Here is a 25,168-nt window from a genome sequence, read left to right as displayed (position 1 = left end):
TCCAGGCCCCCAACCCCGCCCAAAATAAAGGGGAAAAAAAGGCTGAGCTTCAGGCCTCACAGCCTATGAGGCTTGCCCGAAAGACAAGCCTCTCTCTGGGCAGGAAACGGGCTCCTTTTAAGGGCACTGAGCTGCAGTCTCCAAGCACCGCTGGGCCGAGGGAGGGTACCGGCTGCTGCTGAGGGATGTCCGGGCTGGGAGAGGAGGCGGGGCCGGGCGCCCCTGAGGCCAGCGAGCCGGTGGGCGGAGCCGGCAAGCATCTCTGCCGGAACCCCGGCAGCAGGGGGCGTGGCGGGGAGCCAGACCAGCGCTGCTGCACCGAGGCCCCGCCTCCGCCCCCGCCCGTCCCCTGGAGGGACGCAAGCGAGGAAGAGAGGGGGAGTTGGAGGGGAGGAGGTGGTGGTGTCGGCGCTTGATCGCTCCTCTCGGGGACCGGCCAACCCGGGGAGCAAGGACGTCGCTCCGCACTGCTCTTCCTCCTGCCGCAAAGCCGTCCCTTCTCCCCATGTCCCAGAGCAGGCATCGCGCCGCGGCCCCGCCGCTGGAGCGCGAGGACAGCGGGACCTTCAGGTCAGCGCCCAGGCGGTCGGGACCGAGCCGGGCAGGGCCGGTAGTGGTGGGCAGGAGAGGCGGGGGCGGGGGAGCCGGCTGTCCAGCGGCATTCTGGGTAAAGCCCCCTCCTGGCGCTCGCGCCCCCGCGTCTGAGGCCCGGCCGCTGGCCGGCACTCGGCCCCGCCCTCTCGGCGGCGCGCGGGCCGGGGTCTGCGGCCCGGCCCCGCCCCTCTTGCGGTCTCGGGCGGCAAGGATGGGCTGAGGTGGCTCGGGTCGCCGCCGTGGGAAAGGGGTTTGTAGGCTTGGTCCTGGGAGGTTGCGGCACCCATGTCCTCTCGATTCCCCTGCGAATCCCTCCTACCCGCATTCAGGTTATCTCCATAAAGACCTCCCTCACCCTACCCGTCCCTGCCCGCTGCCGGCTGCCGGCTGCCCGCCGCCCGCTGCCCGCCGCAGCGGCGCCCGGAGACGCGCGCCTGGCCGACGGGGAGCTTCGGTGTCTCCCGCGTCACCATTAGTGGCTGTTAAAAACTATTCTCTGTATGCTACTTCCCTCTCCGTTTTGACATGCAAAGCACAGCTTTTTTCTGGTTTTTCTAGTTTGGGGAAGATGATTACAGCTAAGCCAGGGAAAACACCAATTCAGGTATTACACGAATACGGCATGAAGACCAAGAACATCCCAGTTTACGAATGTGAAAGATCCGATGTGCAAATACACGTGCCCACTTTCACCTTCAGAGTAACCATTGGTGACATAACTTGCACAGGTCTGTATGCAAAATTAACCCCGATGACCATGTGTGTTGGCAGTCAAGACCTGGTATCCCTTTTCAGTTTGGAAAAGTACCCTTTTTACCAGAGACATCGGTGAGAGCGGTCTCGTAAAACTGAGACCTTGTATCTCATTGGGTCATTGGGACTTTCTAACTTTTCTGATTCTCTAATTTTCTCTTCCCCAGATACTAAGAGAAGCTCAGAAACATACCCTAGGATCCTCCTAGGGTTCTTCCAAGAATTAGGGAGAATCAGGAAAGGTTCTTGGAGCAGCCATAGCTGAATAAGTACGTGCTGTCAAGTTTCAAAGGTTGTAGCAGATGCCAGGAAGCATGACCCCAGACTCATTAGGCACTTTGGGCCCATAGTACCACACTGGATTCTGTATTGAAACAAAATGAGGAAGGCAGAGGCTCAACTACACTGTATTGCCTATAGCTTCTAGTTCCTGACACTGTGTAGGTATCTTAATGAGATGTTATCACTTTTTTATACATGAGGAAATAGGTTCAGAGAGATTATAAGAAACATGCCCAAGGTCACAGAGCAATGAAGTTTCAAAATTCGGATTCACCTTATTATGGTTATTGAGCTTGAGCAAATGATAACTGAAGTAGCCCATTTGTAGATGTTTTATTTCTTATGTATCTATTTAATTGCAATCACACAAAAAATTGAATACTAAATTTAATTTGGAAGAATGCCTAAAAGAAATTTAGCAAGAAGACTGAGATTCCACCATCTGGTAATCTGAAGGCATCATTTGTTTGTGTCCCTGAAAATCTGAAGTCCGCTATTTTCACTGAAGCCACTTTAAGAAAATTTTGCAGCTTTTTTGTCTATGTGAGGCAGGTGGATTGTAGCTCGATTCTAGCTGGATGGTTCTTCATATGACCTATAGAATCAACATTGCATTACTGCTTTGGCTAGTCTGTTTTTAAATATTCAGTGAAAATTCAAGAAAAAGTAGCCTGTTTCCCCTCAGTCTGTTTTAGATCAGAGATTAACAACCTGTGGCAGCTGCCTAGGCCTCCTACTTTTCCCCACACTGCCCTATCTTCCTGTGTACGCTTACCTACCTCCACAGATTCAAATACTGCCTAAACACTGGTAATTCTGAAGTCTCTGTCTTCAGTTCAGGCTCAGTGATAGAACAGTGTTTCAGCCTGTGCTTGCTGGGCATCTTCACACGGATGACCGAAAGATGCCTCAGTTTCTCATTGTCCTAAACTGAATCCATCTTTTTCTCTCTCAAATCCATTCCCCCTGCAGTCCCTAGCTCAGTAAAGGCACCACCATCACCCATTTGCTCACAGTAGAAATTGGGTTTTGTCTTTTTGAGTCCTTCCCCTCCTTCCGCCTGTTGTCCAGTTTGCCACCAAATCCTGCTTCCTAAATCTCTTGAATCTGTCTGTCCCTCTCGTCTTCCCATTGCTACTGTTGGAGCCACTTGGATTATAGCTACAGTCTTGTAGCTGCTCTTTTAGCTTCTAGTCTTATGGTGTCCACACAACAACCATACTGTTCTTTCTGGCATTCATATCTGTTCATGTACTTCCTCTTCTTCTTAAAATCTATTCAGTGGTTTCCCCAACACCCTCTAGGTGAATACAGATTTCTTAACATGAGTTAACACCTGAAAGTGTGACTGACAGCAGCATTAATATCAACCTGGACGCTTGAAATAAGTGCAGAATAGACTTACTGGATAAGAGTATGTGTTCTAACAAAATTCCCAGGCAATTTATAAAGTTTGAGATGCACAAATTTAGGAGACCATTCTTTGACCTCTCCAACCATTCACCTCTCTAGCCTTTTATCTCAAAATTCCTTTCCTCAGGCCCTACTGCACCAAGCATCTTGGGGCTTGAGAACGCCGTGCCCCATGTTGCCTCTGAGCCTTTGCAGGTGCCCTTTTCTCTTCCTACAGTGCTCTTCCTAATCCCCCATCCCTCTTCACCTCACTCATTTTTACTGATCTTTCAGGTCCTTGCTCTGCCTTCATGAAACCTTTCTGAATTCTTACCAAGAGCTACCTCTCGCTTGGGCAACCCTACAACCTGCACATAGGCCTACCGAAATATTCCTTATTGCAGATGTGTGTTAGAGGCAAATCTCGCACGCTAGTCTGTATGCTCTTTAAAGGCAGGGACTCTGGTTCTCTACCACAGTTGACCCTTGAACAGCACGTGTTTGAATTACATAGGTCCACTTATACTTGGATCTTTTTTAGTAGTAAATACTACAGTACCACACCATCCATGGTTGGTTGAATCTGTGGTTACTGAGGAAGCTGAAAATGGAGGAACCACAGATACAGAGAGCTGACTGTAAGTTACAGGTGAATTTTCAAAAGCACAGAGGGTTGGTGCCCCTAACTCCCATGTTGTTCAAGGGTCAACTGTATATCCTTAATACCTGTTTAGTGAATAAATGAGGATGGTTTGTGTGTTCTCTAACACTTGAGGGCCACACCTGAAATTTATTCCATGTCCCTTTTCTTCCCTCTGCACCAGAGGAATAGACATCAGCATTCTGATACCACTTTGGAAGGGTTCTCAACACCTAGTTTGAATTCAGAAGGAAGAAGATTGAATTTACAGTTACTTGTGTGGTTGCTCACTGACATTAGGCATCATCTGTCTCAGTGATTAGTCAGGTCTATTCCCTTCTGCCCCCTTAGCTACCCATGTAAGGGATAGAGATTGTATGGAAGATGCATAATATAATGTCATCTTCCCTATATAAACCTTCCCCCTCTGTACCCAGCATGTAGCCATGATAGCTTCGCAGAGCAGAGGGGTTTAATCCAGTATAGGAGGGGCTGTTAGAATAAAATTGTGTACAATTTGCTGTCAAACAGTGTTGCTGTAAGTGGCTCCTTTAAAGGGAACTTCTTGCTACAGAATTTCCTCTCTAGGAATAAGGAAGAATAAAATACCAAGTTGTATTTCTTCAGAAGGTGTGACATGGTCTACTTTATTATCATTTAATGTAATAAACATGTACAGTGTACACATAAGGATTTTTTTCTACAGGTGTACATAGAATTAAATACCTAGATCTTTTAAAATCATGGGGTTTTAAAATGTGTTGATTCCATATGGTGAATATTTTATTACACTGTATAACTGTTTATAGTGTATTTTTTTATTACCTAGTGTGTATATATATAATGTGTAGTGGCTTTGTTCTCTATTATGCAAACATTTACACAAGCCCCACGTTTTCACAGCATATAAAGACTTATTTTTTTAACCTTAATTCAGGTGAAGGTACAAGTAAGAAGCTGGCGAAACATAGAGCTGCAGAGGCTGCCATAAACATTTTGAAAGCCAATGCAAGTATTTGGTGAGCTAAATTTCTTTGTATTCTGCAGCTCAAAAATATCATGGTTGAGGTAAGATTAAAAGTTTGAACATGCTCACAAAAGCAACAAAGTAAAAAGTTCTTAGTCTAGTTCTGAAATCCTGTTTCCTTGTGGAGACCTGCCATCCCCAAGGACAGCTTTATCTGTAAGAAATTACGTCCAGCAATTAACTGTTAAATGAAGACTCTCATGAACTAGGCTTTTCTTTTTCCTCCTTTCAGATGATGTGCAACAGTAGAAAACCAGAGTGTCTCTGGCAAATACTTTACTGTATTTATTTCTGCACTGAAGAAAATAAGGTGTGAGAGAGAAAAAGATAAGCTAAAAGTGCTCTTTTAGGATTTCTCATTTGGAAGGAGACAAAGAGATTTCCTTTTGTTATAGAATGTAAGCCAAATACAAGAGGATGTTAAGATATGCTGACTATCTTTCCAAAATAAACTCGTTATTACTTTAGGTGTTTTTGGAAAGAGTGTTGGTCCTGTGGTAGCTCATGTATCATAAAGTGGTGTCCTTTGGTTTCTAATGGGCACATCCAGGAGCATGTTTTGCCTTCAAATTCTCTGTATATGTACTCAGATGTACTTGGAGTACAATCTGGTATATCTGCTCATGGCTGACACCAGAGGCCCATGGGCATTTAGGGTGGGTTTTTCTATTTCCCAGCCATAGCAACACTTGGCTTAGGGATGTAATTAGGTTCTCATGCAGTGTTGGTCCCTTTTTCTAAGTAATTCTAAACCATCTAGGTAGTTTGGAACCAACCAGGGAAAGCCTTGAATCTCACAAAATGATGCTTGATTCTCTAGGTTCACACATTATAATTGATTCATGCTAACTTTCTGGACATGCCAAATGTCATGGCAGTTTTTGGATTTCCCCCTTGCTGGTGATAGTCATGCTATTTCTGTGCAACCCAAAGGTCAACCCAAAGTGTATTTGTATATCCGTAGAAATGAGCATCCAGTGTGTCCTCCTTCCACATGGACACTTCACTTTCTCGCCAAAAAAAAGGCTAACAAGCTTTACTATGTATTTGTGCTTCTTGAATAAGATGGGAATTATTAAGCTGTAAATCAGGCTGAAGTTGGCCTGATTTGATAGAGACTTTCTCCCTTCTCCATCACAATTATTTGGGTAGCTTTGGTATACAATGTTTATATCTTATCACCCTCTATAAAAGCTTGAAATTCTGGCAGTTAGGAACGAAACATGAGGAGATGGCAATAGCTCAACATCATTGGTCCTGGAAGAAATGACTCTTCAGTTGCCTGGGTGGTGGTAACCTCGGAATGCAGGACCCATCACCCAAGTAACTGGTAATTTCACACTACTTAGAGGAGATTGTTATCTTTTTCACTAATCACAGTCTCCACTCACGCCAGCCATCTATTTTATGCAGGATATATATAAATCCTTGGAAGATTATTCTAGCATAGAGCAGATGACAGATCAAACCAGGTCTTTCTTCCATAATTATTTGGATGAAAAAGCTACATTTATGATCCTTATGATTCACATTGCCAGGTTGGATTTTCTGATTTGTTAGTCTTCTTCCCTTTTCGGGTAGGCTAACAATGGTATGCTTTATTTACATTTTTATTGAGCACATATTATATATAAAGCACTGCAAGGCTTATGAAGGTAAGTAATACATAAGGATTTAAAGTCTGAACAGGGGAGAGGTGTGGTGAAGGACAGATAAATTACATGTAAGAGTGTAGAACTTATGGTAAAATAATTCATTTAAAGGGTCAAACCAAATGTTATAATGGTTCAAAGAAGGGGAAAATTATGTCCATTGGGGTGAAAGAAGAGGCTCCTGAGAGAAGTGGCATTTGAGATACACCTTGGATGAGGGATAGATCAGATTCTCACAGAGGCTGTGGGCAAGAAGGGCGTTCCATGTTGAAGGAAAGGCAAGAGCAAAAGCTAAGTAGAAAACGCCTGTCCTTTATTTGATAATTTGGAGGAAATTATTTTGTTTTATAACACTTTATAAAAATGTTTAGCTTTGCAGTTCCTGACCCCTTAATGCCAGACCCTTCCAAGCAACCAAAGAACCAGCTTAATCCTATTGGTTCACTACAGGTAAGCAGCACAGTTTTTCCATACTTAACTTTCTGTCTACTGAAAAAAACGTGTCATAAATTTTGATAGTATCACAGGGGCCAAAAGAAGGAGTTAATATTTTAAAGATAAAGTGGCATGATATATCGTTTTCCAAGTTATGATCATTAGATATTATAGCACTAACTTGAAATTCTTTTCATATTTATTTAAATTTTGGATTTTCTTCCATATACAGTATCTGCCTTTGGTTTGTGGAATTGTTATTTGAGATCAACAGGACCTCAGTGCACATGGGTAGAGTGTTTCATATTTTAAGAATATTTCTTGCCACCCTTGTGACAAATCTCTTTCTACTTCTGTTGAGACAGAAGACTTTATAAAGTACCCAAATTGGGTTACCTAACTCAAGAAAAGGGGAAGTCGTCTGCTTATTTGCTTATTCTACCAAAAAATTTACATATATTCAGCTTTGAATTTCTGCATGCAGAATATCCTTCTTGCAGATTAGCCATGTGCTCTGTTGGACAACTCCCCTCCCTGTTATCCAGCCAGTCCTTTGGTCTCTTTCCTGCTCTATGGGTTTTTCTGTAGTTTTCTTCTCCTTTCCTCAACCTCATCCAGGTGTGTTTGTTTGCTGTCTGTTCCTCATCTGCTTTTGATCAAATACAGTTAGTTAGGCAGCCATGGGTCTGGAAGGTCAGAGCGAGGACCGGAGACGCTTTAGGAACTGATGACCTGTAGATGTCCTTTCTGATGTTCCCAAAGAGAGAGAAAGTAGCTTGTCTTTCCCCTTGAACTCTTTTAAGCCATAGTGAGCTGACCTCATGGAAGAACACCATTCACAGCAGGAAACTGCGTCAGTTTGGTATTCTGGGACTATCTCTGGGAAATATAGGGTCTTATCTCATTTTTTCATTGTAGAATATTATTATTCTTTTCAAACATATGACTAGAATTGGGATCCAAATCATGAAAATATCCTTTATGTAATTGAGCCATTGCATAATGAATATTACGACTAAAGCCTCATCTCGATTTTCTAGGAACTGGCTATTCATCATGGCTGGAGACTTCCTGAATATACCCTTTCCCAGGAGGGAGGACCTGCTCATAAGAGAGAATATACCACAATTTGCAGGCTAGAGTCATTCATGGAAACTGGTACTTATTTCTTTTTACCCTCATACTTCTGAAGACATTGGAAATATTTTCAGATGATGAATGACCATAGAAATTTCTGTTGTGATTTCTTTTCAACTGTTTCTGTGGGGGAGAAAATGGACACACTCCAAGTCTACTGTCTCTAACTTTCTGCAGTTGAATTTAAGTATAAATATTTGGTTTAAGAATACTTATACTTGTCAATTTGATATTTTTTTAAATAATGGGTTGGTAATGGAAAGGCAAATAAATAATTGACTTTTTAAACAGCGTTCACTGATATAATAGTAACTTGAAAATCACTTTGGAGAAAAAAGCAATAGTACTCTTATAGTTTCAACAGCTGTTCTAGAAGATAGGGCTAGGAGAAGATTACATTTGAAAACAAGATGATTAATGAGAGGCTGATGGCAAAAAATTGCAGTGAGATTAAAAAAAAGTAGACGTTAACCTTTTGAATTATAGCATCTTCTATATTGTAAAGGCCGTAAGCTATGAGGGGGGAAAAAAAGTCACTGAATATAGTTGCTAGTGAGGATTCCTATTGTAACTTCTCCAGCATGTTTTTATCATTTTCAAAGTGGCTTGTAATGGAATTTTACCTTGGCTAGATACTAGTTTTAAGTAATAAGCAACTGTTTGTGCTGGAGAGGTAGTGTTGGCCAGTGTAGAAAGCATTGGGCCATAAGCAGGAACCTCGGCTTCCGTTCCTGATGCAGCCCTTCATTTGCAAGATTAGGCAAATTGTTTAATCTCCCTGCCTGGGCTTTTTAAATCTATAAAACAGAAGCATGGAAGTAGATGCTATTTATGGTGTCTTTCAACTCCAGCATCTCCTGTGCCCTTCTTATTCATGTTGAGAAAGAAATTCCACATAGTTGTCAGTTTATAGGACATTGAGAGATAGGAGTTGTAATTCAAATGTACCTTGGTAAGTTTGAATATTTGATCAGAATTTAAACCAAATATGGTTCATTAAAGTTAGGCCTAGGGAAATATAACTGTCAAAGGAAAACAAAGTATAATTATTAAAGATAACCTGTTAAAAGAAATGCCTTCAAAATGTAAGAATTCATAGCTGCATGAAGCATAACAAACTAAGATGTTAGGTCAGTAAAAGAATAGTGTACAAAAACCATGGGCTTGTTCTCTGATAAAACACAATAATTTAAACATTTGGTCATTCTCTGTGGACGCTAACATTTTCAAAACCTACCATTGCCTTTTTCTTCTTTTAGGAAAGGGGGCATCAAAAAAACAAGCCAAGAGAAATGCTGCTGAGAAGTTTCTTGCCAAATTCAGTAATATTTCTCCAGAGAACCACATTTCTTTGGTGAGTTACGATCAGAGATCCACGATGTTAATGCAATTAAGCATCTCTTGCTGTAGGAAACTTCTCTAGATTGCTTTTTGTATCGATACTTTAGGGTTGCAATTTTTAAATTCTCTGAATTGTTTAAAAATCTCTTAACTTATACAGTACCCCAATTTTAGGTGCATGTTATAGGTGAACCAGGGTCACGGGCATGACCAGGTAAGAGGACTTGGGAGGCACAGTCAAATTCAGAATAATGTGATGGTATCTAAAGATGCTGGGCCAGTAGTGCCACTTTTACCTTCAGATTGACAATGCGTTCACATCTCTTGGTTCATCCATTCATTTATCCACTCAGCAAACATTTAGGGAAACTCGTATTTTGTGCCAAGCTTTCTATCAGGTACTGGCATATAGTGAATTAAATCTCGAGCCCAAAGGAGTTTGCAGCCTACTGAAAGAGAAAAGAACCCTACACACTGGTCCTTACAGAAGGTGCTTGGGAACATAAGAGAAGGATCCAACCAAGATGGGGTTTCAGGAAGACTTCTTGGAGGAAGTAATATCTAAGTCAAGACCTTAGGATGAGAACAGGAAAGAGTTCCAGAGAGAAAAAAGAGCATGTACTAAGACCCAGGAGTGAAACATTTCACGTGATCTAGAAACTCTAAGTAGTTCGGAATGGCTGGAGCACACAGTTGGAGGGAGGGGGTCTCAAACAATAGGCTAGAAAGGTAAAGAGGGATTGAATCTTGAAGGAACTACTATATTAAGGAGATTGAACATTATCGTGACGGTAGTGCAAAGTCATTAAATAAGTTTAATCTGGGAAGGACAGGATCTAATTTATATATTAGAAGGGAAATCACTGGCTGCATTATGGTGAGTGAACGAATATTGGAATCAAAGAGACCTGCTACAGTTACAGAAAGCAGATGAGAAACAGTGGTGACCTAGACTAAGGTAGTGGCAGTTGAAATGGTCAATTTAAAAATTATTTAGAAAACTGAAGTGAATGGGGCATGGTAATTGATTGGCTGTAGAGAGTAAAGAGGAAGGAATAAACATTTTTAGCTTGGCAACCGAATAGATGATGGTACCGTTGAATAATCCAGGGAACATAGAAAATGAGTAGGATTTGAGGGGGGAGCAGATAATGAGCTTAAACTTAGGATATATTGAATTTGAAGTGTTTGTGGAGTAGCTAAGTGAAGATACTGAGTAGGCAGCTGGGGGTACAGATACAGAGTTTAAGAGTATCATGGGCCATACATGATACTTAACTTGAGATTCTGGTATTCATAGGTAGGTATGTCTTATGGCACATTATCTGAGAGTAGTATGTTAGGTAGGAAGTGAGAATTGAAGATTACAGCAGTATCCTAAGCTTATGATAAAATAAGGGCTCATTCTGTAGGAAAAAAAGACTATACATGAACAAGTAGTATAATTTTGGTTTTACTTCCTTAATAGAAAAATATAACACTGCACTAACTTCTTTTAAAACTGGGTCAGAGATGACACCAAAATCACAAAACACAGGTTTGCAGGTGAATTCTACTAACTCTTCAAGGAAGAGATATTTTCAGTGCTATTTAAACTCTTTCAGGCAATATATATTACAAAGAGGAAGCTTCTAAATTTATTTTCCAAAACCAACATAACACTAACACTAAAATCTGACAATAGTAAATCCCAGTGTAACAAATTATGGATCAATCTCTCTTATAGTGAAACACTTTAATGTTGAGTAGAACATTAACAGAATGATATTCCATAGACAGAGAGGGTTTACTTCAGTAATGCAAGGATATTTCAACGTTGGTAAATCTATTACTCTAATTAATCATATTAATGGGTCAAAGGAGAAGAACAATCTCTCAGTAGATGCCAAAAAGATATTTAACAGTCATAATTGATAAACACTTTTAAAATATCCCTATTGTGATTTAAAACATATACCTCAAAAAAAAAAATCAAAATCATGGTTATGTGTTATATCCATTCCCATAATTTCAGAAATAAAACAAGGATGCTCACTGACACCATTTTTTTAAACCTTATTCTAGAAGTACCAACCAACATAATTAGACAGGAGAAAACAGCAAGAGATTAGAAATAAGAGATAAAAATGATCATTAACTGCAAATAATATGATTGTATCCCTATAAAACCCTAGAGACAAACTACTAGAAACAATAAGAGAATTCATCAAGGTAACTGATCATAAAGTTAATATTCAAAATCAATACCTTTCTCATATTATTTAGAGTTACAAAGGTAACCACCAGAATAATTAAAAATAGAAAGTTAAAAATTATTGCTTCTGGAAAGGGGATTTTTGCTTTTATAATTCTGTACTATTTGATCTTTTTGGTTATATGTGTATATTACTTTGATTAATAAAATTTATGAAGCTTGATAACATTGGTCATTTATATCTGTCCTGAAAAAGTATGCTAGAAAAATTTAATAATTTTCCTATTTACAAATATTAACAGGTGGAGTATAGAAGTTTCCATTCTTAATAGTAGAAAAGAAGATAATGTGTTGGGAAATAAACTTAAAAAGAATGTGCAGGACTTACTAGAGAAAAACTTTAAAACTCAATTGAGACATTAAACAGATTGAATACATGTAAAGCTGTCTTTTTATTTTTGATAGAAAAACTCAATATTGTAAGTATATAAAAAATGTAATATAATCTCAGTCAAAATCTACAGAATTCATTTTGGACATTGATAAAACTTACAATTAAGTTTGTCTCTGAAAAACAAACTCCAGAATAACCAAGAAAACTAAAAAGGAAGAGTATGGGACGTGGGGTTACACCTCACCAGAGAATAAAATGTACTGTAAATGTACTATGTAACTATGTTAAAACAGGTATTTGTACTGGAGTAGACAGAGGGTAGGTATAGATGTGAATCCATGTAGGAACATAGTACATGACAACAGTGAGATTTCAAATAAATGGATGAGAGGATGGATTATTCAACAAATGATGTAGAAACAATTTACAGACACATTTTAGGAGGGGAAATACACATACATACACACACACACACACACACACACACACACACACACACACACACACTTCTGTTCCTTAAAAAACTAAAAATAGAGTTACCATACGATCCAGCAGTCCCAATCCTGGGCATATATCTAGAGAAAACTCTTAATTTGAAAAAATACATGCACCCTAGTGTTCACAGCAGCACTATTTACAATAGCCAAGACATAGAAGCAACCTAAATGTCCATCAACAGATGAATGGATAAAGAATACCACGCAGCCATAAAAAAAGAAACGATGCCATTTGTAGCAACATGGATGGACTAGAGATTATCATACTAAGCAAAGTAAGTCAGACAGAGAAAACAAATATCATATAATATCACTTATATGTGGTATCTAAAATATGATACTAATGAACTTATTTACAAAACAGAAATAGACCCACAGACATAGAAAACAAACTTATGGTTACCAAAGGGGAAAGCTGGTTAGGGAGTGATAAATTAGAAGTTTGGAATTAGCAGATACAAACTACTATATATAAAATAGATAAACAACAAGGACCTACTATTTGCACAGGGAACTATATTCACTATCCTGTAATAACCATAATGGAAAAGAATCTGAAAAAGAATATATATACACACACACACATAAATATATGTATGACAATCACTTTGCTGAATACCAGAAACTAACACATTGTAAATCAACTATACTTCAATAAAAAATAAAATGAAAAAAATAAAATTCTTAGCATGGGAAAGCCTTTTTAAGCATAACTTAAAACCTAGAAGCTGTAACATAAAAAAATTCATAAATTTAACTACATAAAACCTACTGCACAGCAAAATGTGGGTAAATAAAACCAATAAAAACAAAGTGAGAAGAAACTGTATTCAACACATGACTATGAAGGAACTGTTTTCACTATCACATATAAAGCTTACACATCAATAAAAAGGACAACCCAATAGAAGAAATACAAATGGTGAAAAAAATGTTCAACTTCATTCATGCAAGCTGAACAAGATACAGTTTTCATCTGTAGATTGACAAACTTACAAAGTTTGACCATACGTGGTATTGGCAAAGGTATGAGAAAACCACACCCTCCAAGACACTTGATGGGAGTATAAATTGGTTCAGAAATCAGTTTGGAATTGTGTATCAAAATTAAAAACATATGTTCTTTGACTCAGCAGTTCTACGTCTAGAAATGATTGCAGAGAAAGTCATCCAAGTGCAAAAGAGTTTCATTGTAATATTGTTAGTAAAAGCAAGAAACTAGAAACAACCTAAAGCCCACAGTTGGAGACTGGTAAGATAAATGTAGTGCTTATATGTTCAGTGATACGAGAAAAATGAACAATGCCAGATATAGAAAACTCATTCTTTTTGTTTAAAAAGATTATATTTGTGTGTGTACTTAAATATGCATAGAACATTTATGGAAGGATACTGAAGAAATGTTTCATAGCAAGTATCTTTAGGGAATGGAGCAGAACTCTGGGGAAAGAATGGTAAGAAAGAGACTTTTCATTATATTTTTGTTCTTATTGCAGGTATTCTTTTACTATATGAATGAATTATGATTTTTGAGTATTTTTTAAAGTTAAGGAGCGTAAAATTCTATTTAGTAAATTTTGCAGTTTACTTAGTTCTTTATCATGACCATCCCTATGATCTTTTGAAAATCTCTTAACCTCTGTCAAGCTCATTGATAAATAGAAACTAAGGATATGCTGACCTACTTATTTCAGAGAGTAGTTGTGGTTTTTCTAACAGCATATGTGAAAGCAATTTAAGAACCATAAACTAACATGGAAATGTAAAGAATTCTAACAATGGAAATGAAAAGGTAAAGATATGGGGGAAACAAAGAAAAGAGGAAAAGGAGAGAGAAAACAGGAATAACTAAACTCATTTGGGTTCTGAGACAGGTCTGATAAGAATTTTTTTTTACATCGTGCCATTCATTTGAATGACTTGTTCTCAAACTTGCACATTTCATCTTTCCTATAGTTTGTTTTCTGCTCTACAGCCGTCAGATAGATTGGTATTTAGTACAAGAAACCGTAAAGATAAAGTTTATTTATATTTTAATTTGTAAGTTGCTCCATTAGGCAGACTCAATTATAGTTGACCATTGAACAGCACAGGTTTAAACTGCTCGGGTCCATTTATACGTGGATTTTTTTCAGTAGTAAATACTACAGTACGGCGCGGTCCATGGCTGGTTGAATCCATGGATGCAGAACTGTGGATACTGATGGCTGACTTAACTGCGGGGAGGGTCGGCTCCCCTAACCCCCACGTCGTTCAAGGGTCCACAGTATTTACTGATTTGCTTATAGTGCTCTTAAATATGTTACACATTTTAAAGTGACCCTCACAAAATTTGACTGAGAACTTTTTATTATACAAAAATGTTTTTAAATACTTCCAGGATATTATTGCACATCCTTTCTTTTTTTGTTAACATTGTGGTATTTGTTAAATGTGTATACTTGTTAGTGCTGTCTGGGTTACACTGGAAAGTTAATTAAATGGAATCCATTTAAACATGCTTTATGAAGTACTAAATGTGAGTACTTAATTCATACTTATAATAGCACTGGAACCCAGTCCAACTTAAGAGTCTTAATCTTCACCTCTGTTTTTCAGACAAATGTGGTAGGACATTCTTTAGGATGTACTTGGCATTCCTTGAGGAATTCTCCTGGTGAAAAGATCAACTTACTGAAAAGAAGCCTTCTGAGTATTCCAAATACAGATTATATCCAGCTGCTTAGTGAAATCGCCAAGGAACAAGGTTTTAGTATAACATACTTGGATATAGGTAGGATTTTTTTCTTTGGCTTATTGCAAAAACTGTTTCTTTATAAAATATGTTTCAGAAACAAAAACCTCTATTACTTTTTTTTTCCATTGATCAGGGATTCTGACTGTATATAATTACCAGAGCAGTAATATATCATTGATACGTCCCATTCTTATAAATAATAAACATAGAGGTAAGATCCATCCAGTTATAATAATAAAAACAACAATCACTAAGATATATAGAGTTACTATGTGCCAGGCACTGTTCTAAGGACATTACATATTTCAACTTACAGAATCCTCAGACTTATCCTGTGAAATAGATTCTATTTTCCTTATGTATAAGTAGAGACAGTAAGGCATGGAAAGGTTAAGAAACTTGCCTGAGATGACATAGCTAGTTAGTGGTAGAGCCAGATTAGAAGAGTCCCTGCAGATACGATGTCTACTAAACTAGCCCTGATGGGCAGCTTGACAAATAAAAAGGCACCTACATTTCCAGAGCAAGTACCAGGTTTGTGGGGGCCAGACCCCTTCTCTTTGCATTAATGCTGCCAGTTCCAGGGGATGAATGGGGACAAGTCAATTTATAGCTTTATGTCATCTCAGCAATCCTCTTCTATATTTTCTCTAGCCCATAATCATTTGGATAGACAAATGTGGACAGATTGGAAAGCAAGTCAGTGTGGATTTTCTTTTAATGCAGTTTATAACTGGCTTGTGTGTGTGGGTGGGTGGGTGTGTTCATGTGTGTTTTGGTGCCTTGATTTAATATCAGTATAGCATGTGAAGAATTTGATATCCCTTATTCCAGCTTCGGTGAACTGTGGGGACCTAGCTTGTCAGAGCTACTAGCACTGGGAAAATAGGGTGTTTACAGACTGAAAGGACTTCAGATTTTCTCTGCTACTTTGGGTCAGGTGCAATGTCTTAATATACTAAGAATGATGCAGAACCTGGTGAATAATGCAGAAAGATGATGAGAAACTGGCTGATTGAGAGACCATTCATACAAAAATATTATTTCCACTTTGCTGAGTGTTTGAGACAGAGAGATGAATAAGCCATGTCATGAATATGACTATGGGAGGTTTTGAATCTGTGGAAAAGAAACTTGAGATGATTTTTTAGATTATGAATTAAGGATGCCTTTGAAATGCTTCTTACCAATTTTAAGAACTAAATCATTCTTGTAAATATAGAATAGCAGTCTAAAAACCACAGTCAATTAACTTGACTAACTTCTTTACAGTTACTTTCAAAAGAACCTCAATGTTCTCTGAAGAAGATACACAAATGGCCACCAAGCATGTGAAAAGATGTTCACTGTCTTTAGTCATCAGAGAAATGCAAATCAAAACCACAGTGAAGTACCAGTTCACACCCACTAAGATGGCTGTGATGAATGAAATAGGAAATAACCAAGGTTGGCAAAGATGTAGGGAAACTGTAGCCCTCATACGTTGCTGGTGGGAATGTAAGATGTTTCAGCTGCTGTGGAAAATACAAGTTTTGCAGCTCCTCAGTTGAGTTATCATATGACCCAGCAACTCTACTGCTAAGTATATACCTACAAGAATTGAAAACTGGCATCAAATACCTGTATACACACGTTTATAGCAGTACTATTCACAATAGCCAGGAGGTGGAAACAGCTCAAAGGTCCATCAATGGGTGAATAAGTAAATGAGTTGTGATATGTACATGGCATGAAATATTACTCAGCTATGAAAAAGAATGAAGTTCTTACATATGCTACAATATGGATGAACCTCAGAAACATTGTACTAAGTGAAAGAAGCCAGACACAAAAGGTCACATATGATTCCATTTATATGAACTGTCCAGAATAGAATAATCCCTAGATTGGTAGCCACCAGGGGCTGGAGGGTAGGAGTGGGGATAGGGAGCAACTGCTTAATGGGGATGGTGTTTTCTCCTGGGCTGATGAAATGGTGAAAATGTTCTGTAACTAGATAGAGGTGGTGATTGCACAGCATTGTGAATGTACTAAATGCCACTGAATAGTTCACTTTAAAATGGTTCATCTTCTGTTATGTGAATTTTACCTTAATTTTTAAAAGAACCGAGATGCTTGAACTAGAAACCCTCTTCGCACATTAAATAGTCCCATTGTATCTGGAAATTTTATGCTATTATTGACACTAGCTGAAATAATAACACTTCATCATGACCACTTATCGTAACTCACCTGTTTCTACTTCTTTCCTTGCCTCAGTAAACCATCTTTAGTAAGAGTGATTCATCAGTTGATGAGAAGACCATTTGTTTTCAGGGTTTAGGTATTGTTTTTAAAACATCCTGATCCATATACAATATAGAATTAAACTCTCTGCACTGACTTATAACCAAAGAACATGATGTCAAAGGGAGGTCTTTCCTGAACCATGTGTTTCCTGGTTCAAATGTCTACTGAAAATAACTCTATACCTTATAATGGAAAATACAATCTCTCCAGCCCTCTTGCAAAAGTTTTTTTCCCTTTTAAAAAAGTTGCCATGTTCAGTAATTTACAAACACTATTCAACTAGCCACATTAGAATTGCCTTAGGAGCTTTTTTTTTTTTTTTTTTTTTTTTTTTAAATAAATGCAGGAATCTGGCCACTCCAACCCCAAGCCCTGTGTTTCTGATTGAGCAGGCTGGAGTGAGGCTGGGGTACCTGTATTTTTTTAAAGTTCCCCCAGGTGACTATGAGGCAGCTGTATTTGAGAACCACTGTAGTTGGGCAGTTGTTTATACAAGGAAGACAAAGATAGTAAGTGGAGTGGTTATACCATAGATGCTTATGGAGAAAGACAGTCATAAAAACTATTGTTTTTACAAAGGATCTGCTCTATTTGCATGTGGCATTAACCATCATGTTTGATTATGTCATTGCAGAAGAACTGAGTGCCAATGGACAGTATCAGTGTCTTGCTGAACTGTCCACCAGTCCCATCACAGTCTGCCATGGCTCTGGGATCTCCTGTGGCAATGCACAGAGTGATGCAGCTCACAATGCTTTGCAGTATTTAAAGATAATAGCAGAAAGAAAGTAAACTTGGAACAGCTTGGAGAACCCTTCAGTAGCACATATGTTCCCCTTTCACCCCTTCCCAAGTAAATCCTTTACTACATTTGTGTGTTGTTTCTAAATTTCTTAGATTTCCATCAACACTACAGATTTAATTTTCTCCTCGTAGCTGTTACCAAGCAGTTTTTAACGGCTTCACCTTTGTATTGGTATACTGTATTTATAAACTTTGTACCATAAGCAGACTGTAGCACCCATTTTACAGTGCCATGTACATAGAAGGAAAAAGCTGCATGTTTGTTGTTGATGATGTTGACGATGATAGTGATGATGAACTAAAACCGCTAGCAACAGTCTTTCCTACTGGTGCTCAACCTCTTCCTTGCGAAAGGCTTTGTAAAGGGGTTTCGAAGGAAGCCCCTTAGACTTAACATTGAGGAACGCACTTACAGGCTTTTGTTGGATATGATTGTTAAACATCAGGGAACATGATTGTCTGCTGTGTATCTGAATCCATGTAATAAAGAGCTATTGTTATAATGGGTTCTGTTCATTTTATTAAAGTGCTACTGACTTGACTGTGGCCCTGTTTTTTTTTAGCCCTTCTTGTGAGTAACACTGTAATGTGGGTATTGTGTTATTTAAGTATTTCTAGTTTACTTCTAAAAGTCAAAGGTAAAGAAAAAAAAGACCTATGGCTTTAGCAAAAATTTACAAATATATATGTGATGAATCACTGTCATATTTTCTCTGAGCATATGCAGTGTTGTCTTTTTCTTTGACATAACCGTTCACAGATGAACTTGAAGTTGAAAAAGCATTAAAATTACAAAAGCAAAATTTTCCAGTGCACTCAATTCAGTTACAAGAATGTTTCAAATAAAGTAATGAGTGCTTAAAAAGTTGGGAAATAAGTCTCCTGAGCAAATTTTAATTTTGCCTTTTGTGTTAACTTATATCATCCTGTAACACCTCCAGTCTGCCATCTGTCAGTGCCAGCTGACAGTGCTACCTTTGTAGATCAGGGAAAACCTCAAAGAAGAGAGCTCTCAATAATAAAGTTAGGTTTTGACAATCTGAAGATTGTCAGCAGGAAGTAGGTAACAAGTGTATTTCTGTCTGGAAAAATATTTTACCTGAGTGCAATCCTTTGAGAATAAACTACATAATAAAGGGAAACCAGTGTATGTAACTTATTTAAAACCCTAAAGAGCATGTAACGTAGTTTTACATTACAAGCTATAATATGTCAATTAAATCATGTAATTTTAGGTACTTTTTGGGTGAGATTAAGGAACACACACACTGGAAATGAAATTTAGGCATTAACCAGAGTTTATGGGTATTAAGATTGGATTAGTTTTGGGTGTTTATGGACGCTGTAGAATAGAGAGGACACAATGAACTCACTCTAGAGATGACCTCAGACCCTCTGCACAGTAAAAATGCCCACTGTGAAGGGGGTGAAGTCACGGGAAGATCTCATAAAGCACTGGAAGAAGAGGATGAAGTCCAGCTGGGGGAAAGGACAATATAACTGGGTTCTAAACAGTTAATGTGTATTGATAAAATGATGAGAACTGAGTATAAGATGCCCAGAAGTTACGTTCTTCCTTCTGCCTGTGCTTTCCCTGCTCTGACTCCAGAGGAAGCAAGCATTCTTAAAGAGACTGCTCCAATGTCACCTCTGTCAGACTGTCCAGGTTTTCTCAGGAGTTAGCTGCACCCTCCAGTTAACAGTATTTTGTTAGGCTCTTAATGAATAAAACTGGTGTACTGTTAACCATGTTAGGTGAGTGACCCAAATAGGCTAAACAAGTAACTATGCCTGTTGCATTAGCTGTGTCAGTAGTGAGAAAATACACTGTGTGGAGGTTATTGCAAGTTCCAATGGGAAAATCACAATGCAGACTCCATGGGTTCTGGATTAAGACCAGGCCATCTATGGTGGAGAAGTAAACACCTTTCGGCAAACATCTTGTGATGTGCTACTGCGCCCTGGTAGAGATGTAGCCTCTCAGGACAGGATGCATGGTAGCCAAAGGGCCCATCAGCTTCAGAGTTGCCTGCGGGTTCAGCTGAGAACTTTGGGTTGAGATCGTATCACAACCCAACTTTTTCTGCACAATACCAGTCTCTTATTTCTTCCACCGATGGTGATCTCCAAAGCATTCCCTAAATAAAAACCTCCTGCCGCTGTCTCTTCCTGCAGAGCCCAACCTGATATACAGTTATAGTTTATGATAAAAATATTAATTAGAAAAGTCAGATAAATCATCTTATTTACTCATGATATAAAATGCAACTCTGAGATACTTTTATTTCTCTTTAGATCATATATCTTATGCCTTTTTTTTTTTTAAATGGAGGTACTGGGGGTTAAACCCAAAACTTTGTGCATGCTAAGCATGTGCTCTACCACTGAGTTATACCCTCCCCACTCTTTTGCCTTTTATTAAAAAATGTTTTTGCAGGTCTGTGTGGGTGGTGTGTGTATTGCTCCATGACAAAACATATTTGCATTTTGAAAAGATTCTTCTTGACATCCAAAGGGAAATGTAGGAAATGAAATACAAACGATCCTAATTTGAGGACAAAGCCTACCATGAGTAAGGCTACATCTAGAATAACACTGCACTTCAAGGGCCAAAGGACAGTTAAAAATCATGGAAGAGCACATACTACAATATGAGTTCTAAGAAGTATAGACTCTAACCCTGAAAGCCTCTGAGTATTAGAACTAGGCAGCTGCTCTTAATAGACTAGACAAAAATGAATTTATTTTGATGCACTGAAGTTCAGCTTTATCTGAAAAATTGTGAACGTGTGGAAATTATTAAAGATGTGGTCCACTCTGAACATGTTACTAGCTTGACAGCATATTCAGAATTATTCACAGACAGGAGATCATAATGGCTTTCTGCTACAGGTAAAGCTGATACCAGAAACAGGAAGCTTGGAATTGTTGGAAGATAACAAACCAAATCTTGCATTTATTCTATTTATCATTTCCTGATTTCTGCATTTCCCTTTGTAAATTTGCTTAGGTTAGAAATTATCCAAAGGACCATCTTCAGAGAACAATGTGCAGTGAAAATCTGGCGGCTGCTACTTGGTCGATTTGAACAGAGAGATCAGAGTCGATGGAATGGCATTGATGTCTATCTGCTTGTCTGTTTGGCCTGGAGCAAGAGTTGGGTGTCATGGGAAGAAGACCTGAATAAGCTAGTTCTCCCTCCTCTACCAATCAGAGTGAGTGGATAACTGCAATGTGTCTGCTGTATTTTGTGCTAGTAGATATAACTGAAGTTTGCAAAACTTACATATATCTCAGGTAAGAAGAAGCACAAAACAGGCAAACTATGTTCAAGTACATAGGCTAAAACCAAGGAGAGTCATGGGCTTAAAGATGTCACCATTATACATTTTTTAATGAGATGAAAAATTAAAGCACATTTAGGTGCTAGATTAAAAATTAAGAATTATGTGGTAGACTAAGTGCTGGGTGCTATTACAAATATTTGCATTATACCTTCATTCCAATGAAGTCTCCTTCATGGCCAGATGGGTGTGTTACTGCACGGTATTTATTGATTTGAAATTCAGAAATTGATAGGAGTACCATCTATGCCTGATTTATTGGTTTGTTTGACTTGTTTTGCTTTATATTCCTAATGAATAAAGATAGATCTTAATGGCAAAAGAAAGCAAATTAAAGATTTAATATTTGGTTCATGCAAATAAACAGGACTTAGGCAATAAAGCACTTAAGCAAATGTCCTCTTTTTATTCACTAACAGTAGGAGAGTAATAAAGATTAGTAGTAATCGGGACAAAACCAACTCATGCAGTGGTGCCTCTGTCCCATTGACTATCTTGTGCTTCTAAGCACTGGGTCAGGGACAAATTTCTAATGAGCTTTAGACTTTTAAAGAACAATATAGCCAGACTTTTATTAAGAATTTACTATGTTTCTTGACACTGGACAAAACATTTCACATGTATATATAAAGCCATTTTACTGTGAAGCTACATGGTACAGTAATTAAGTGAGCAGCTCAGAAGTCAGACAGGCTGGGTTTGCATTCTAGCTCCAGCACTTAAACTGCTGTGTGATTCTGGACAAGTTGCTAAACCTTCCCAATTCTCAGGTCCCTCATCTCTCATGTAAGTGTAACTGACTTCTGCTTCCAGCATGAACAAGTAACAGATTCTGGGCTAGCCCTCTCTGTGTAAAAACAATTGTAAGACTGGACAAAAGACACAGGGCAGCTGTTTTCAGATACTGGACAACAACACAGACTGTGAACCTGAGAGAGGGGAAACACCTGAGCTGAGACCAAGGGTGCATTCTAGACTGTGCATGTCAAAGATTTTATTTGACTCATTCAATAATGAGGGAACCAGTAAGATGCCCTGCCCAATTCAAAGAGCATTTGTGAAGCTGAAGTATTTCTTTATAGGAGAATAAGATTGTTGGGTGAGATACAAAACTAGTTAAACTGTAAATTTTGGGGTTGTCTGTTCCACAGAAATTTACACTCCTACCAGGAAAAAAACTACAAATAAACAAACCTACAAGTTAACATATATTATCACTAAGTCTGGAAACTTAAATCAAGAATAAACAGCAAGTTGAAGAGGGTGTGTAGAAAAGGGAACCCTCCTACATTGTTGGTGGGAATGTAATTTGGTGCAGCCACTATGGAGAACAGTACAGCGGTTCCTTAAAAAAACTAAAAATAGACTTACTATATGATCTAGCAATCCCACTCCTGGGCATATATCCAGAAAAGACAAAAACTCTAACTTGAAAAGATACACGCACCCCACTGTTCATAGAAGCACTATTTACAATAGCCAAGACATGGAAGCAACCTAAATGTCCATCAACAGATGAAAAGATAAAGAAGATGTAGTATATTTATACAATGGAATGCTACTCAGCCATAAAAAAGGATCAAATATTGCCATTTGCAGCAACATGGATGGACCTAGACATTATCATGCTAAGTGAAATAAGTCAGATAGAGATAGACAAATACCATATGATATCACTGATATCTGGAATCTAAAAAAGTGATATAAGTGAACTTACTTATAAAACAGAAACAGACTCACAGACATAGAAAACAAACTTACGGTTACCAAAGGGGAAAGAGCCATGGGGAGGGATAAATTGGGAGTTTGAGATTAACAGATAGATACTACTATATAAAACAGATAAACAATGAGGGCCTACTGTATAGCACAGGGAACTATATTCAGTGTCTTGTAATAACCTAAAATGGAAAAGAATCTGAAGAAGTGTGCAACTGTATCACTTTACTGTACACCTGAAACTAACAAATCAACTACGTAATCAACCGTATATAGCATATATATATATATATATATATAAAAATATATAAAATCAACTATATGTCAATCAATCAATAAAAATAATAAACAATAAGTTGAAGTATATTACGCTGGATAATCCTGAAGAAGCTGTCACTCCCATGTCACTGAAAGGACATGCCACCCACTTTTTTTGGTCTCATATCCAAGTATTAGATAGTTTATCTTAATAGCTTCCATTTCCTCAGCTAGAAAATGAGGCCTATTCATTTATAATTCTCTGAATCCTGTTGTCATGCCTGCAAAGTAATTCTAAGTGGAACCTCTATTATCAATTAAAGGGATCTACAGAGCAGTGATTTATAAAGTGTTTAGAAGGCTCACCTCCTGGTCTAGAACACTGAAGAATAGTATTAGAACCTTGCTACACCTAGGTGTTTACCCTTAACTTGAATGATATAAAATAGCATTTCATATTATTACTAACTGTTAAATTACCAAGAATTTCCTGGTGTTTAATTGCTGTGTCAAGTGTTTTACATGGATTAACTCAATTAAAGATCACTTCAACCCTGAGACAGGTACTCTGATTATCCCATTTTATAGCTGAATAAATGAAATTTAGGTGAAGAGGTAAAAATATCTGTTTAAAGCCATCATTGTGGGAAGAATTGAAACTTCTGACTGTAAATCCAATGTTCTTTCCAGGACCTCACAATATTTGGTCACCCTGAGTCACTGTTCTGCAGCATTCTTGAATCCAATGTTCTTTGCTTCACAGACTCTTCAATTTCTCACCAGTAAAATAGGGATAACCTGCTCTACCTTCCTCCCAGGTCTTTAGGAAGATGAATGAGAATGAACGTGCAAGTACTTTGAAAACCTTGAAGATACACATAATGTAAGGCATTCTCCTTACCAAGTTATGAAATTGAGGTGACTCACTCAAACAGAAATTCCTTCTATAACATTTCAACTAAGCCTTGAGGTATATAGGCTTATGAGATGAGCAGATTAAACATTAAAATCAGATAGCTTACATTCTTTTTTTAATATCGTTTCTGAAATGCGCCCTATAATTTACACTTACAGCACTTCTAGTCAAACCACATTTCAAGTGCTCAACTGTCACATGTGGCAAGTGGCCCCTTCACTCAAAGTCCACTGATTCAAATGTTAATCTCATCCAAAAAATGCCTTCACAGAAAGAGCCAGAATAACGTTTAACCAAATATCTGGGTACCATGACCCAGCCGAGTTGACATATAAAAATTAACCATCACACCCCCTTGAATTTCCATCTCATCTATTTCTTTCCTTTCATTGGGAACTGCAGCAAACAGGTTATAATGACCGTTACCATTTCCTCAACTTATTCCTTCATCTTAATAACCTGATCTGATCCCACAATTCTACTGACACTTTCCTCAGAGTCACTCATGATCTTCTCATTGCCAATAGAATGGTAATTCTAGAACAGTGTTTCAAAGATTGCATTCCAAAGCTTTCTTAAAAAATAGCTTTTATACTACTGATAATGTTTTAAAGATTATACATTTAAATACAGTTGGTAAACTTTGGGTTAAGCAAGTTTATTTATTATAGGACTTATCAGGTCCCTTTAAAATCTCCCAGCTGGGATACAGTGTGTAGCATCTTCCAAATTTATTTTGGTATCAGAATTTTTTAAACACCTT

General features: G+C 38.2%; 1 protein-coding gene across 1 annotated transcript; it reads left to right on the top strand.

Annotated features, from left to right (window-relative positions):
- Nucleotides 1-333: 333 nt before the first annotated feature.
- On the top strand, nt 334-18,709 carry PRKRA (protein activator of interferon induced protein kinase EIF2AK2). Its single transcript, XM_010991356.3, has 8 exons — nt 334-570; nt 1,153-1,322; nt 4,599-4,680; nt 6,712-6,790; nt 7,816-7,933; nt 9,172-9,266; nt 14,937-15,111; nt 17,999-18,709. The coding sequence occupies exons 1-8, from the start codon at nt 506-508 to the stop codon at nt 18,154-18,156; spliced, it is 942 nt and encodes a 313-aa protein (XP_010989658.2). The 5' UTR covers nt 334-505; the 3' UTR covers nt 18,157-18,709.
- Nucleotides 18,710-25,168: the final 6,459 nt, after the last annotated feature.

The sequence above is a fragment of the Camelus dromedarius genome, chromosome 4 (genome assembly GCF_036321535.1).
Source record: "Camelus dromedarius isolate mCamDro1 chromosome 4, mCamDro1.pat, whole genome shotgun sequence".
Taxonomy (NCBI): Eukaryota; Metazoa; Chordata; class Mammalia; order Artiodactyla; family Camelidae; genus Camelus; species Camelus dromedarius.
Note: the sequence above shows the minus strand (reverse complement) of the source record. Positions and strands in the feature narration are given on the sequence as shown.